Here is a 16,228-nt window from a genome sequence, read left to right on the forward strand (position 1 = left end):
GTTTGATTTGATTTGATTTACATTGATTTGATTTGATCCGAAATGACACAATACAGCTCTGTTCAATTTGATTTGATTTGATTTGATTCGATACAACACAATGCAGGTCTGTTCAGGTTGGTTTGATTTCTTTTGATTTGATTTGATTCGATACGACACGATTCAGTTTTGTTTAGTTTGGTTTGGTTTGGTTTGGTTTGGTTTGATTTGATTTGATTTGATTCAGTTCGATTCGATACAACACAATGCAGGTCTGTTCAGGTTGGTTTGATTTCTTTTGATTTTATTTGATTCGATATGACACGATTCTGTTTTGTTTAGTTTGGTTTGGTTTGGTTTGATTTGATTCAATTCGATTCGATTCGATTCGATTCGATTCGATACAACACAATGCAGGTCTGTTCAGGTTGGTTTGATTTCTTTTGATTTGATTTGATACGACACGATTCAGTTTTGTTCAGTTTTATCTACATTTCTCTTCAGTATGGTTTCGTTTTAATTTATTTTATTTCGTTTTGTTCTGTTCTGTTCAGTTTAATACGACACAATATGGTGCATAATGATGCAGTTCAGTTTGATTTGGTTTGATTTGATTTAGTCAGATATGACACAATTCAGTTCTGTTCAATTTGATTTGATTTGATTTGATACGACACGATACATTTCTGTTCATTATGGTTTGGTTTGATTTGATTCACTTTTCAAAAACATTTTTTTATTCTGTTTTAATTTATTTTGTGTCGTTTCGATTCGATTCAATACGATATGATATTGTTCTGTTCTGTTCGATTTAAAACGACATAATTCTGTTCTGTTGAGTTTGATTTGATTTGATTCAATTCGATTCAGTTTGTTTCAAGTGGAATTAAACTAAAAAGTGAACTAATAATAAATCGATTCAATGAATGCACTGAAACTGTTTTCCTCTCATCTGTGTGGGTGGTTAAGTCTGGATTCAGAAAACCATCTGTTGTGGAGTACAACAACATTCCTCTCTGACCTGAAACCACCATAATAACTCTTGACGTGTCGACAGGGGATCATCCAGCCGTTGAGGGGAGACAGTTGGTGGACTCGGTGGGTGGTGGACAAGGTGTAACTCTGACATCCATTCAGATTTACACCTGAAATCAACTTGAAAATGGATCAAACCTGACACAACACATGTAATAAATTCACAAAATGAGTTCATTTTTGCCTCTCAGTGATTTGAGGAACTACTTCAAAAGAGAAGATTGTTTTAGTTTATTAATCTGTAGAAAGCAAGTGAAAAACATCCATTGCTACCAGACTATAGATCATTGTCCTCACCCGTAAAAGAAACAAGTCGTCGCTTTAAGTCCCTCTATGAGAAATGGCTGGAGGCAGGTACAGACTCAAGTCTGGAAATTGCAGGGTTAAAGCAACCTGAGGCCCCCAGAGGCGCCGCCAGCCTGGAACATTCCTGTGTTCCAGTTTTCAAACTCCGCTGACTTAATTCTCCAATCAGGTTCAGCGTCTTGTGAAATCCAAGTTTCCTGAAAAAGGATTGTAAAAACAGTTCATCCTCAACATTTTGACAAGAGTTTAAAGCTGATAAGTGAGACTTAAAATAAAAAAGAAAAGAAGAATATGAGCGTGTTTACACTTTGAGACAAACTCACCTGTGATTCACCTTAACGCACTTCCTTGTACAAACAGCAAACAAGTGGCAAGGTCAGTCAACAGGCTTGTTATTCTTGACCTTTGTGGGGACAAATCGCATTTCTGTGCGCTTTTGTTGCAGTCATTATCACGTCTTGGAAAGTCGGCTCATCATTTTGCAATTCTAAGAATGTAATTCTCAACGTCCAATTAACCAGGCAGGTTAGAAAAATACACCCACACACGAGCAAAGAGCAATCCGGCTACAAGAGGCCTTTCTGTCATTCACAGGGAGCCTTAAAGTAATAAAAAAAAAGTGAGTCGGGTTCAGATTGAGGCATTAGGCAGGAAGAGGAGGAGTTGGCGGAGAGGAGAGTTGAATAGAAGGTGATGAATGAGATGACTCAGGGCAAAGAGAGAGAATGAAACAGAAAAAGAGGAGTGGATTTTAAATTATACGGTGGCTCATGTCAGAAGTTGTGATTAGTAGCTTGGACAGGTGTGGTGAGCGGGACAGGAAATAGCAAAAAAAAAAACAACAAATGTCAGAAATGGAGCCAAAACGTCAGTCCACCAGCCAGGCAGAAAGGCAGGTATTGTGAGGTAGAGAAAGTGAAAGAAGCTGAAAGTGCTCGTAAACGGAATCAAACCGCCACAGGCGGAGCGGCACGCGTGTCTAGCGCATGGATGACATGTCTCCAAATTCATGCCATTCTTGTGATGACTGGCGCTCCGCCAAGGAAAACGCCACTTCTGGAGAAAAATAACAAAAGAGGAGGAAGGAGGAGTGAGGCCGGACGACACACACAGACTTCAGGTCGGCATCTCCTCCCAGCTCAGACAAACTTCACACTGAACACTCCTAAATTAAGTTTAAAAGCACATTTAATAACACATAAAATGAAAAAAAATCACATCTAAAGTATTCTCAAAAGTTTTGATTACTTATTTGGTTAGTTAACTTCAAAAATACCTTTTTTTTTTTTTTACTCTGTAAACAAAGACAGCAAACTAAAATAACAAAACCCAGCAGTATAAGACTACTGAAGATAAAGAGGAAAAAAGGATAAAATGAAATAAAGAAATAAAGCCATGTCGACATGGCTGCCTAAACAAAAAAACCTAAAGAAAACAAATAAACAAAGCCTGTAAACTAAGACTACCAACACCAAACTAAAATAACAAAACCCAGCAGTGTAAGACTACTGAGGGAAAAAAGGATAAAATGAAATAAAGAAATAAAGCCATGTCGACATGGCTGCCTAACAAAAAAAAAAACCTAAAGAAAACAAATAAATAAAGCCCGTAAACTAAGACTACCAAGGTCCAAACTAAAATAACAAAACCCAGCAGTATAAGACTACTGAGGACAAAGAGGGGAAAAAAAGAACAAAAAAATAGAAAAAAATAAAATATTATTAATAAAATATTAATATATATTATTACTTAATTATCATTTATTTAATTTAGATTAGTTACATTTATAAATTGATGTCTGAGGTGCACATATGTGATAAACTATGTAGGTTTTTACATCCCTGTTGACCTGAAGACGTCTTGTTTGTTCAACTCTACCTCCAGAATGGACAGATTTTATATGTAAAGCAAAACTTTGGTAAAAAGTTTGATCTTTTATGAGTTAAATATACATATTTTGGTTACTTGCTGCACTGAGATGATCCTGTTTGGCACATAGCATCTTTTATTTTGAAAATAAGTAAAAAAAATAAATTCTGAGAGATGCTAGGTTCTTTTTTATGCTTTTATTTGCCAAAAAATAGACAAAATTCATATTTATTATTTAAAAAAAGAAAATCAAAATTTCTTAAAAGTTAAAGTAAAACTATGTGGCTCCTTGTAGGTTTTGATCAGTAGAAAACAAACCCAAATTGTTCTTTTTCTGTTATAGGTTTCTCTTTTAGTAATCTTAAGTGTTTGAGATTTTTCCTTCTTCTGTTCGATTTTACCTTCAATTCCTCAATCGTTTCCTTGAAACTGCAGGTTATTTACTGTCAGCCTTCATTCTTCTTTGCATAACTGTCTTAAAAGTTTTCCTGCACCAGTGTTTCCCTTCTAAACATGTGCATTCGTGCAAATGAACAGAAGCGTTTTCATTTTTTTCAGGATTTCTTAAAGCCACTAAAAAAAGGGAAGTTTTGTTTGTGGTTCTGTGTTCAGCCACAGGATAAAAGCTGTTTTTGGGGAATTCAGTTAAAAAAAATATGTTTTTTTGCTGATTTTTAACAGCATCACAGGATATGACAATTTCATAATTAGTCATTCAGTAGTTATTTTTATAGTAGAAGATAATATATAAGATAAGAAATCATTTAAAATTTCTACATAAAAAGATATTTGGTACTTTAAATACCGTTCAGGTGTAAAGTTTGTTGATACAGAGTAGCTTATTTTGAGATTTTTCATATTTATGACATTTTTTTGTCCAATTCCAGTAAAATTGTATTATTTTGTTTTTGGACTGTAAAGGTATAAAAATGTATGCAGCTTTACGATAAAATAGGTCATTTTTAATTCAGAGAAAACACCATTGAGAAATGTTTCTTTCGTTTTCATTCTTAATCTTCACTTGCTTGCAGATGTTAAAACCGAAATCTTTCGGTTCGTCTCTTAATTTCTTAACCCCTTAACCTCTGAATTTGAAAAAAAAATATGTAGATTTTGGAAGCAAAGTGGTTTGTCGCATATTTGTGACATTAGGCATTAAGGGGTTAATTGACTCAATTTTCTACAGAAAACACATGACGGGTTTTTGAAATTTCCAGTCTGTAAATTGGTTCTCGCTCATAACATTTTCAGTCTCACTATGGTGCACTTGTGGAGGGGGGGGGCTCCACAGGTATGCCGTCTGCTCGCCCACATGCAGACAGCGCGAGTGTCGGCTGAGGATGATTCGTCTGTGTGTTCCGGACATAGCTGTGTGACAGCCAGTACCAGAGAAAGCCTCGGGCCCCCCGGGGGGGCATGACACCGACACAACAAGCAATCTCCAGAATCAGGGGAGAAAAGGGGAGGGAGCACGAGAGGAAAGGGAGTGTATCTGTCTGTTGCACACTCAGACACCTTCCCTCCTCCGCAGTCAGTCTCACTTTTGTACACAAGATATTGAGATCGGACGCAGAGCAGCCACCGGTTGCTCACAGACACTCAGAGGAGAGCACAGACAGCCTGCCTTATGTGTGGCTCCTCTCAAGGCTTCACAGTAAGTCTATCTCAGAAAATTGATATGTGCTAATTTGGGGGATTTATTTATTTATTTATTTATGTATTTTCAGAAGTAACAGAATTTGTGTTATCTATTTTATTTTCTTTGTACGGCTCTCCAAAAAAAGAGAGATTTGAGATAAAAATGTGCTTTCTAGAGTCTGTTACACGTTGTCCTGTGCACTTTTGACTCATGTCCTGATTTTCAGAAATACTTTTTCTGCTGTGTCACCAGTTTCGGGGGTTTCAAAGTGAGCTGTCACACTTGTGACAGTCATTCCGAGTCAGCTGTGGCGACAGACTTCAGAGGAAAATCGTGTGAAACACTTTAATCTGACCTCCGTCTCTCTTTCTTTCTTTTTTTTTTTTTTAAATTCATTGAAGCATGTCTTTCACTTTTAGGTTGAATTATCTCTGTAAAAAGCACGATATCTTGAATGGTAGTAAATGAAATTTCATTCCTGATAGATGTTGCAAGAAGCTTATCAATCTTAGCCTCTTCGGCAAGCTGATAGCCCAATAAAGAAGCAAGTTTTCCATCGTTTCCCTTCTTTGATCCTATCAGTCAGGTCTCTTTTGTCAGCGCTGAGGTGAATGACAACAATCTGCATGAGAGACGAGGGAGAGGCAGCAATGAACAGACAGAATGAGAGCCCAGTCCTGGCTGGGGGCCAAGTGGCAGTCAGTTCAGAGGAAGTCTGCTTGATTCACTGGGAGAGCTTGTTTCCTTGTGAAAGTTGTCCTGCCCCTGGACAGACATGCAAAGGAACCTCCCTCGTAGCCCCTGGGTTGTGATTCACAGAGTGACAGGATGTATGGGCCAGTGGGGCCAGTAGAAGCGTGGAGGTTCTCTTTTGAAGTTTGTTTGTCCGGTTGTAGCAGCTGATGGGAAAGTCGGATCCTTCATTCCAATTTGCTCCTCTACAAGTTCCAATTTGAATGGGTTTTAATTCCAGGTTCTTTGAGCATCTATTTTAGAAAATTATTCTTCTTTTGAATTAATTTTTTATGGTCCTGCTCCAGAAATCCTAAGCAACACGATTCTAAAATATCCCACCTGAGGAGTTACCACCTGCTAATGGTGACTGTAGACCAGCCAAATGAAGGACAACATTTGGTCAAAGCTTCTTCACAGTAAAAGGTCCACAGATCTGGAACACCATCCCAGATCTAAAACAATTTACCTGTAAAGGAAAACACTGGCTTAAGTCCAAACAAGCCAGTGAACATTAGATCCATTGTTTTGCTTGTGTTTTGTTGTGATTGTTCTGTACTGATGCATGTTGTGCGCTGGTGTTTGTGTCTCTGTTGTTTGCTGCTTTTTTATTTATTCCCATGGACCTGGTCTGCAAATTAGCTGTTAGCTAGATGGCCTGTGGACTTAGCATCGGTTGAAGTTAAAGTTATGACAATGTTTTTTTGTCCTGTCACTTTTAAGTAATTAAATAAATGGATCGTGGATCGACCATCTATGGATCGTTGATCGATCATCTATAGATCGTGGATCGACCATCTACAGATCGTGGATCGACCATCTATAGATCGTGGATCGACCATCTATGGATCGTGGATCGATCATCTATAGATCGTGGATCGACAATCTATGGGTCGTGGGTCGACCATGTGTTGATCGACCACCCATAGATCGTAGATCGACCATCTATGGGTCGTGGATCGACCATGTGTGGATCGACCATCTATTGATTGTGGATCGATCATTCATAGATCGTGGATCGACCATCTATAGATCGTAGATCGACCATGTGTGGATCGACCATCTATTGATTGTGGATTGACCATCTATAGATCATAGATCGACCATCTATGGGTCATGGATCGACCATGTGTGGATTGACCATCTATAGATTGTGGATCAACCACCTGTGGATCGTGGATCGACCATCTGTAGATCGACCATCTATAGATCGTGGTTCGAACATCTATGGATTGTGGATCAACCATCTAGTGATTGTTGATTGATCATTTATAGATCGTGGATTGGCCATCTATGGATCATGGATCGACCATGTGTCAATCGACCATCTATAGATCATAGATCGACCATCTATTGATTGTGGATTTATCATTTATAGATCGTGGATAGAGCATCTATAGATCGCAGATCGACCATCCATAGATCATAGATCGACCATCTATAGATCATAGATCGACCATCTATGGGTCGTGGATCGACCATCTATAGATCGTAGATCGACCATCTATAGATCGTGGATCGACCATCTATAGATTGTGGATCGACCATCTATGGATCATGGATCAACCATCTTTGGATCGACCATCTATAGATCCTGGATCAACCATCTGTTGATCCACAGTATGCTAAAACAACATCTAAGCACTTTTTTGTTTTGTTTTGTTTTTGCAGGCCTCTTCACATGAATCCACCACAGCCATGTTAGCCTCAGAAACATCTCCAGAAGGCTTACCAATGCCAGAAAACCAGGATGTAGATATGACATCGTGGAGTGAAAAGGATTTTGAAGACAAGTACATATACACAGTGAAAGACCATCCTCTAGAAGAGTCAGAAAACAGCTGCAAAACACGAGCAGAAAGGTCTCTACCAAGAAACCTTGCCCTAAAACGGTGCCACAATCCGAAAGAGGTGAGTCGGACGCTCAGATTTTGGTGAAAAAAAAGAGAGAACCCATTTTAAAAAAAATCAAAGGAGTTTAAGTCCATGTGAGTCAGTTGTTTACGTGGCTACAGCCTGCTGTTTTCTTGCGTCACTCCAACATCCTTCCATCCTCTCATTCATTCTCTGGCGGGAAGTACTTGACATGTTGTTGTCTAATTTCAGCCTTTTGTCTCTGCTGTGGGTATCAAGGCAGAGATGGAGACAATAGCCTTCAGCGCTCAGGGCAAAATATAACCATTAGTTATTCCAGTTCAAACGGAAGAAAGTTGACGAATAACTAAGAGGATTGGTTGTGTGGACTAAAATCTAAACTTAACTCTCTTGATTTAAGAGAATAAAAACTTTTGACTTAAGGTATAGTTCAGTTAGGGATGGGCAACTCCAGGCCTTAACTGGCTGGACACACCTGAACCAGGTAATCAGTCGTGAGTAGGGTTTGGAAATCTGGAAATCACTGCGGCCCTCGAGGCCTGGAGTTGCCTATCCCTGGTTCAGATCATCATGTTAAAATGAAAAGTAAAAACTGTCTTTTCTCAGATTTTCTCATCTTTCTGTTCCTCAAAGATCAAAGACAGCATAGGTTACCATCGCTTAGGGCTTTTTTGCCTTTTAACTTGTCGGGGTGTGACCATGACACCTTATCCACTCTTCTTCAACCTGTGGGGTTGAGATAAAGAGGAAATTTTGACACCTGCAGGTAGCAGAACAAGAGTTTTAGATTTGTAGATGTTGGAGATAAGTCAGGGTGTGAGATATGCAGTACATGAGGAAGCAAGATTCTTAATGTTGTTCTTTCTTTCTTATCGTCAATATTGAACAATTTCCACAGAATTTCAGTCCAGAAGTTTGATGCTTATGTATCTTGTCTTTTGAGCAGGTGCTTGGAGTCATCAGTAAAGAGCTGATCCCCAAGGGGACACGGTTTGGCCCCTTTGTGGGCGAACGCTACACCAATGAACCAAAAGACGCCAACAGGAAGTACTTTTGGAGGGTGAGAATAATGCCTTTTTGTGGCGTTTACCTACATTTACATTTCTAAATGATGCTAAAGATGCAGCTTGGACTGCAGGTTAGCAGTTGTGGTCAAAGTAATCGCTTGATACACATTATGCTGCACATAAAGAAGCGCTTGGTTGAGGTCACACGCACTCACACACGCATCCGCACACACAGCTGTTTGGTTTCAATGACGCAGCGGTTCTCCTCTCCCCACTTCTCTCAGCCGTGGTAGCTCTGCCAGTAAATACACCATACACATGTCCGCACTTCTCCAGGCTCTCACACTCTCACACTGACTAAGCGAGGAAGTGGCTTCAAGACTCAGAAGCCTGAAGTTACAAATCAGCAGCATTGGGGCATCTTTCATTACCCACACGCTCCTGTGCAATCCTGCTCTTTAGAGTCAGCAGTCACGAAATCCTCCGACACCAACCCAACCGTGCAACAGCCACAACACAAAAAGCCACAAAGGTACGATCCAGTCATACGGAGAAATTCTCGTTCAGAGTTACTTTTAAGCTCGAGATGACTTACACACGCAGTATCTATCTCAGCTGAAACAGAGCAAAGTATTTACCATAAAGACGTGAGGAAACTATGACATAATTGGCTCACTTTGTGAATGTGTCATCGCTGACTGCATTGTCTTGCCACTCTTACTGGTTGTCTCTCGCTTAAGGTGTTCCTGGGGAGGAACCTGCACCACATCCTGGATGGTTTAAATGAAGAGCGCAGTAACTGGATGCGGTACGTCAGTCCAGCTCGCGCCGCCCAGGAGCAGAATTTGGTCGCATGTCAAAGCGGCTTGGACATCTATTTCTTCAGCATTAAGCCGCTTCTGCCAGGTCAGGAGCTCAAGGTGTGGTACTGCTCCGAATTTGCCCAACGCTGTCACTACCTACAACTGGAGCAGCTGATGGTCAACGAAAATGGTAAGTGTTAAACCGTGCGTTTCAGACAAGCTCCTGTAAAAGCTGCTCAAGAACCAAGAATAATAGAAAAACACAAAAATAGTTTCTTGTATCCACAAGTGTTCACTACTGGTGGTGTTGATGGTATCTTGGCACAGATCCCTTTATTTATTTAGCTCTCAAAGAGGAAGAGAGGTAGGAAGCGCTCCAGTCACTACTTAAGCTTCCTGACAAGGTGACCCGCTGACAGATTGATATCTCGCTGAGTGTTAGCCATTTGTTCACTAAGAGCTGAGTTATCTGGAGAAGGGGGGGGGACCAACAAAAGATAAGACTTCTGCTTTTGTACGTAGATTGATGCTAACTTTGTCCAAAAAGTAGGTGAAATCCACATGCATGTTTTCGTTTTATCTGTCTGTTGTCAGCTTAGGGCTTGGCAAGTCATAAAAGATTCTTTTTTCTTGTGATTCACAAGGAGGAAGCTTTCTCTGAAAAGATATCAAGATGCCATAAAAACATGAGTAGCCCCAGCCAGCAAGGCAGAGTGGGCCGAATATGGTTTAAAAGTGGGCAGAAAATGTGGCCCCAAATGGGTTAGTCTGCAGTTTCTGTGGTGGCCCCACCAGTATTTGCCCACATTGGCTTAAGTGGGAGCTCAGTATGCTGGCTTGCTATGCTAGCCAGGTGAACAGTGTAGGAAGCGACCGAGGACTGGCAGAGCTAGCTAGCCAGCCGCCTAGTAGACAGTGTAGCAAGCCGGCGTACTGAGAGCCCACTTAAAGGGTAACCAGACAGTAAATCAACTTTTTTTGTCTGTTGACCTTTATAAATGGGGCTTTAAAGGTGCTGTCTGTTGGTCACTGACACATTTTTTTATAAATTAAAATAAAATTCCTTGTGTGCTGCCCCCTTAAGGTTGAATTCATGTATTACAGCTGACCTTTGTGATTGGTCAAGCCATGTAAGTTTCAGAAGTTTCACATCATGATTTTAAGCTCCAGTAATGATAAGAGTGATGTTTCCCAGCCCCCCCAACTGGATTGTCAAATTTCGGCTGTGGGTGGAGTCAGCCTCCTACTTCCCTGTTTGGTTACCCTCTCAGCCAATAGCATAGCAAGCTAGGGAGGACCAGGAGAGCTAGCTCGCTACGCCAATTGGCTTCAGTGGGCACTCAGTAAGCCGGCTCGCTATGCTAGCCAGCTGCCTGGTGGTCAGCATAGCGAAATAGCTCTGCTAGCCCCTCGCTAGCTCGCTAAGCTGTCCACTGAGCGACTGGCTAGCATTGCCAATGGGGCATTCTTTGTAATGTTTGTATAATGTATTGGTTACTTGATGAAATAGGAATTTTCCACTTTATCAAGAACTATGTGAAATCTGTTGGTTTTTGGTCACATTAAGATAAAAAGTTATTTCCTCTTTTAATGTCTTCTTCTTTTACTAACACAACAGATCTCTCCACATATATGGGTAATCTATTGTATGTGGTAACAATAGAGAAAGTCTGTGTTGTGTTCAGAACCTAATTGATTTTATTGTGGTGTATTCTTTAAAAAGTTAAAGTTTTTATGTTGTTTTACTCTAGAAGAAAGACTGTGTTGCACCTTTTGCAAGCTTCTGAATGCATCACAAGTATCCTCACCCCATTGTTTGTTTGTGTAACAGAACAGAGAACTGCTCATGAGAAGCCCTCGGGTAAAAGAGGCCACAGCGTCTCCGAAATCCTCAGAGAAGAACCGGCTAAGTCCCGGCCGACCCTCCCCGGACGACTGGACGACTCTTCTCGAGTTTACATCCCAGCAGTTCTTCCCTTGTGTCCCAGTGTCCTTTACCCAGTTCAACCCATGTCAGAGTCTATCTACAACCATGGATATGTACCACTGCCCTCCTGCAGTCCTCCCACAGCCAAAAGGCCAGCACTAAGCATTTCTATACCCACAAGCCTTCACTTTGCTCTGCAGCCCAGTCAGGCCTACCGAGAATCCTCTGCGCCAGATCGCATACCCTCTGCCTTCAGGCGTGGTCCGTTTCCACTGCCTCATTACTCACTGGGTCTTCTACCTCATTCATACTCATTTTACAGTGATCGACTGAAACCTCCCTTTGCTGTGTCATCTAACCTCTCGCCTTTTGACGGCTATGCAACGCTTCTAAACCCTTTAGCGAGTGACTGTAAAGGTTTGCGACAAGTGCCATCCAGCTCTAAGTCAAATATCAAGTCATCAGTCGAGCAAAAAGACAGCAAGGACCTCACATCTAAAAGAACAACCTACCTCAGGAGCACCTCTGATGAACTCAGAGTTTTGAAGAGCTCACCTCGAAGGAACGCTGAGATGGACCTCCCTGTGCCTTCCAAGGCTGGCATCTCGCCCGTCAACACAGAACTCTGTGGATCACTGCCTTCTTTTGCACCTGGAGGATGTTCTCCACCAGCTGGCATGGGAGCGTCCTCCAGCTGCCTCCCTTCTAAACCTACCTCCGCAAGTCAAAGCATTACAGAGGATTCATTGGACCTGAGCAAGACCAAGCAAGAGGGGCAAAGCATAGGCTACAAGACTCTGTCCTACCCTCTTACCAGAGAGAACGGAAAGATTCGGTATGAGTGCAACATCTGTAAAAAAATCTTCGGACAACTTTCCAACCTCAAGGTGAGGTCATTTTCGTTGGAAAATACCATCCAGAAGATTAACAGATTTTTTTTTTTGCAAAACCTCATGAATACTGAACTCCAATATGCTGTCTCCAGGTTCACTTGCGAGTTCACAGTGGTGAGCGCCCATTCCGGTGTCAGACCTGCAACAAAAACTTCACACAGCTGGCACACCTGCAAAAACACTACCTGGTTCACACAGGAGAGAAGCCCCATGAGTGCAAAGTAAGGCAACACTTAACTCCTTTGAAAACCGATATGCAAAAATACAGACTCTACCCAGTGAACATTTAAATGTGGGGCCCATATGGTTTACCTTTGGGCTGAATTGGTGGGCCCCAGGTGGGTTTGTCCGCAGATTCCATGGTGGCCCCATCTGTGTTTGCCCACATTGGCACTCTGTAGTCTGACTCGGTAGACCACATGTGTCAAAGTCAAGGCCCGGGGGCCGGATCCGGCCCTCCAGATCATTTTATTTTATTGCTATTAATGGCTGGATGTTATCTTGCGCTTATTTCGAACTTGTATAATTTTGACAAAATATATTTTTATGGAGAGTAAAATATTAAAGTTATTTAAGATTGAAGTTGATTTATTCTGGAATAATATTTCTGCCTTTTTTAAATTAATAAATATTTTAAAAAGTTACAGTTTAAAAGTTTTAAAAAATGGGCATTCTGCTAGCTTTTTGGACTATCTTGGCATTTAGTAAGATTTTTAGGCTATTTTGGAGTTTAGCTAATATTTATGCTACATGCTAGCCATTTTGGCTAATTTAGACCTTTTTTGTCTTCTAGGCTATCTTGGAGTTTAACTAATATTTCAGCTATGTTCTAGCTGTTTTGGCTCATTTTGGCTTTTCTATTTAAGTTTTTTAGGATGTTTTGGAGTTTAGCATATGTTTACAAGCTAGCTGTTTTGGCTAACAGGCTTTTTTCCATTTTTTTGGATATTTTGAAGTTTAGCAATTTGTTTCAGCAAGATGCTAGTTGTTTTGGCTAACCTAAGTTGTTTTCTTTTAGTTTTTTGCACTAATTTGCCATTTAGCTAATATTTCAGCTGGCTTTCAGCTTCAGCATTTTTAGCTATCAATTTCAGCATCTTCAACTATCACCACTAACATCTTCAGCGGCCAAATTCAGCTTACAGGATTCACCCTAGCATTATCACCGGTAATGCTATATATCTAGTTCATAATAATGTTAAAAAGTTATGGTTTTAAAGTTTTAAAAATGTATTTTTAGTTTGTTCTATAAATGTTGATTCTGTTCGGCCCACGACCTAAGATGTGCTTGGATTTTGGCCCCTTGTGCGATTCAGTTTGACACCCCTGCGCTAGCTGTCTGGTGGGTGGCTGGTTAGCGTAGGGACCTAGACAACTGAGCCAATGTAGGCAAACACAGATGGGGCCACCATGGAACCACGGACAAACCCAATTCAGCCCAAATGTACACCATATGGAGCCCACATTGAAATGTTCGCTGGGTACCAAAAGACTTTCTCTCACATATCTTGTCTTGATCTGAAAACAGGTGTGCCATAAGCGATTCAGCAGCACGAGCAACTTGAAGACCCACCTGCGGCTGCACTCCGGTGAGAGGCCTTACCAGTGCAAGCTGTGCCCAGCCAGGTTTACTCAGTTCATCCACCTCAAGCTCCACAAGCGCCTGCACACCGGGGAGCGGCTTCACCGCTGTCCTCACTGTCCCTGTGCCTATCTCCACTACTGCAGTCTGCAGGTGCACCTTCAAGGCTTCTGCCCTCTTTCCCCCTCAGCTTCCCGCAGACACTCGCCAGAGGAGCTACATCGGGTTAACTGCGAGATAGAAAGATTTGACAGCAGCGAGGCCGCCGAGCAGCTCGAAGTGCTGTCTGCGGGGATAGATATGGACCGAGTGAATATTTTCGACCTGATAAAGAAGATACACCTGGAGGGTGCGGGAGGGGAGTTAAGCCTCTGTAAATCGCCAAAGGAGAGTTACGAGGGGCAGCTCCAACACATTAGTCCCATATGCCTGAATCCTTCAAGAATCAAACTGGAATCCAGCTGCGTTTCAGAGACTTAAAGATGCCCCGTTAATCCGGCCAAATAATCCTTACAGGTCAACTCAACAGCTGCGTATTACTGCCCTATCCGGAGAAAAGCCTTACCTCAATCATGGATTGTGTGGCCTATCGTCTAAAGGGACTGCAGATCATGAAAGGTCAAAACAGCACAGAGACAGGCTGAGCCTTGACTGATGATTTACTGTCGACATTTTTGTCTATTTATTCTCTTTATAATTTTAATCTAATGTATAAAAGCATGGAATTGCAATATTTTCTACTGTTTTTCTCGCATCTCAGGAACAACTTGCTGAAATGACAACTGAACCAGAATTATACATAAATATATTCTATGTAATTTCGGTTTCGCTGTGTGAGACTGAGAGTTTCTTTGTGTGTATTTCTGATTAAAGTGACAGCATTTCTTTAAGTATGAGTGCATGTTGTGCAAGCGGACCCAAAGGTAGAGTGACGATATAGAGGAAACCTCAGTGGCGCGTGCATGGCGTAGAAGCTTCCTTTGTGCAAGCATACTCTGAGAAACTGTTATATGAGTCTTCAGATACCCCTCCCAGCAAGTATTAACACAAAATGTACTTTAAAAATGAATAATATGATTTATTTGGAAAGACAATACCAAACCAGACAGCTTGCAATATGTCTGACATAATTTTTAGCTAAGTTCGGATTGATAAAATTGCAAATTTTTGCATAATGTGCACTTTGTACCAAAGTGTGGTTAAATACTGCAGATATCTCACACCTCACAGTGGTTGAAGGACAGACTCGCACTGTGACTCGGCACTGCAACCTCCTGTGATACTCACGTTACAACTTTAAAGGGTATCCGGTGGCAAAAGGTTCAAAGTGCCCATCCGTTGACACCAAAAGAACATGTCTGCTCATGGCCGATGATACACTGAAGATCAGGTCACACGGTGCCTTCAAGCTGCTGTCCTGCATCGTCTCCAGATGAAAACAGATGACAGAAGACATCAGAGCGGTACAGAAAGCACACAGCTATATCAAAGGAAATTTGAAGAAGGCCAAATATAAGTCTACTCAAGCAAAAAACAGATTGCATTCCATCATTTTAGAAGGTAAACCTTTGAAAAAACTCTGTAAATAAATAAATAAACAGGATGAAAACTCCCACAGAAGCAAACTCAAAAAAGGAAAAAAACATAAATATCTACTAAAATAAAAAGGATTGCAAAGTTAGTTACTGAAAAACATAAATAAGAGACAATATATTTAGCAAAATGCATGGATAAGAAAAAAATGGCTTAGAAATTGAGGAATAAAGCAGAGAAACGACTACCAGGAAGCCCAACAGCTTAATTAAAAATCCTAAAAACCCTTAAAAATCTTAAAGTCTTCCTTTTGTTTTTTTTTTATTATGATATTGCCATTTTGGCCAATTTTTTTTTAATAAAAAGTGTAATTTTCAAGGACAGTTTCTGCATAGTTCTTTAAAAATTCACCTCTAAGTTGTGGGCAAAACCGTTGGTGTAAGGCAACCCCGCCCCACTTCCCCTTTGAAGCTATGTTCACATAACCCTCCGCAACACGCGTTCAATCGCCCACTTCCAATAAAAAATCTATGTATATGCGTACTTGTGCTCTTTGGACTTTTGTGTTCAGAATGTGGGCTGGGTATCGATTATAATTTCCAGAAACGATTCAATTCACAAGATCCTGAATCAGTTCTGATTATTTTCACTTCAATTTTGAGTTTACATATTTATACACATTTGTTTAGAAATATATTAATCTACTATATGTTTTGAATATATTTAAATTGATATGATACGGTTCACATACTGTAAATGTATTCGTTTTGTATTAATCTGGTACAGTCGACCGAGCGTTAGCATTAGCTGTCCTATGGGAAATTCCATTAAACGTTAGCATCAAGCTAGCAGACTTTAGCTTTGTGCTAAATCGATTTATATTTTTCTAAATCGATGAATCGATTTTATCAACCCTAGCTTAATACAACAGAGCTCGCTAGCATGCTTCAGCAGAGCTTGATAGCTCGCTACAGAGGTTCTTACTAGCATGCTACAGCAGAACTTGTTAGCTTGCTCCAGGGGAGGACGCTAGCTTAATACAACAGAG

The 16,228-nt window shown here is 40.8% G+C and overlaps 1 protein-coding gene and 1 long non-coding RNA gene across 3 annotated transcripts; one reads left to right on the forward strand and one right to left on the reverse strand.

The window, feature by feature from the left end:
• Nucleotides 1–827: 827 nt before the first annotated feature.
• LOC112157861 lies at nucleotides 828–15,072 on the reverse strand. 2 transcript variants are annotated; one of them, XR_002921231.2, is made up of 4 exons: nucleotides 14,935–15,072; nucleotides 1,644–2,376; nucleotides 1,312–1,517; nucleotides 828–1,152 (listed from the first exon to the last, which is right to left on the reverse strand). It is a non-coding gene; the product is annotated as an uncharacterized LOC112157861 (long non-coding RNA). The 2 variants fall into 2 exon arrangements; XR_004947301.1 differs by lacking the exon at nucleotides 14,935–15,072 and having other exon boundaries at nucleotides 1,644–2,669.
• Nucleotides 4,035–14,528, forward strand: prdm1c (PR domain containing 1c, with ZNF domain). The gene is made up of 7 exons (XM_024290912.2): nucleotides 4,035–4,843; nucleotides 7,232–7,471; nucleotides 8,382–8,495; nucleotides 9,183–9,435; nucleotides 11,077–12,059; nucleotides 12,158–12,286; nucleotides 13,594–14,528. Exons 1-7 carry the CDS (start codon nucleotides 4,817–4,819, stop codon nucleotides 14,125–14,127), a joined length of 2,280 nt encoding a protein of 759 aa, XP_024146680.1. The 5' UTR covers nucleotides 4,035–4,816; the 3' UTR covers nucleotides 14,128–14,528.
• Nucleotides 15,073–16,228: the final 1,156 nt, after the last annotated feature.

This window comes from Oryzias melastigma, linkage group LG24, assembly GCF_002922805.2.
Source record: "Oryzias melastigma strain HK-1 linkage group LG24, ASM292280v2, whole genome shotgun sequence".
NCBI classification, from domain to species: domain Eukaryota; kingdom Metazoa; phylum Chordata; class Actinopteri; order Beloniformes; family Adrianichthyidae; genus Oryzias; species Oryzias melastigma.

Bases quoted from the DNA above. Each gene is read 5' to 3' on its own strand.
- prdm1c (XM_024290912.2), top strand. From the start codon at position 4,817: ATGTGTGGCTCCTCTCAAGGCTTCACA. The intron at 12,060-12,157 runs GTGAGGTCATTT...TGCTGTCTCCAG, and splicing joins GACAACTTTCCAACCTCAAG to GTTCACTTGCGAGTTCACAG. The intron at 12,287-13,593 runs GTAAGGCAACAC...ATCTGAAAACAG, and splicing joins AGAAGCCCCATGAGTGCAAA to GTGTGCCATAAGCGATTCAG.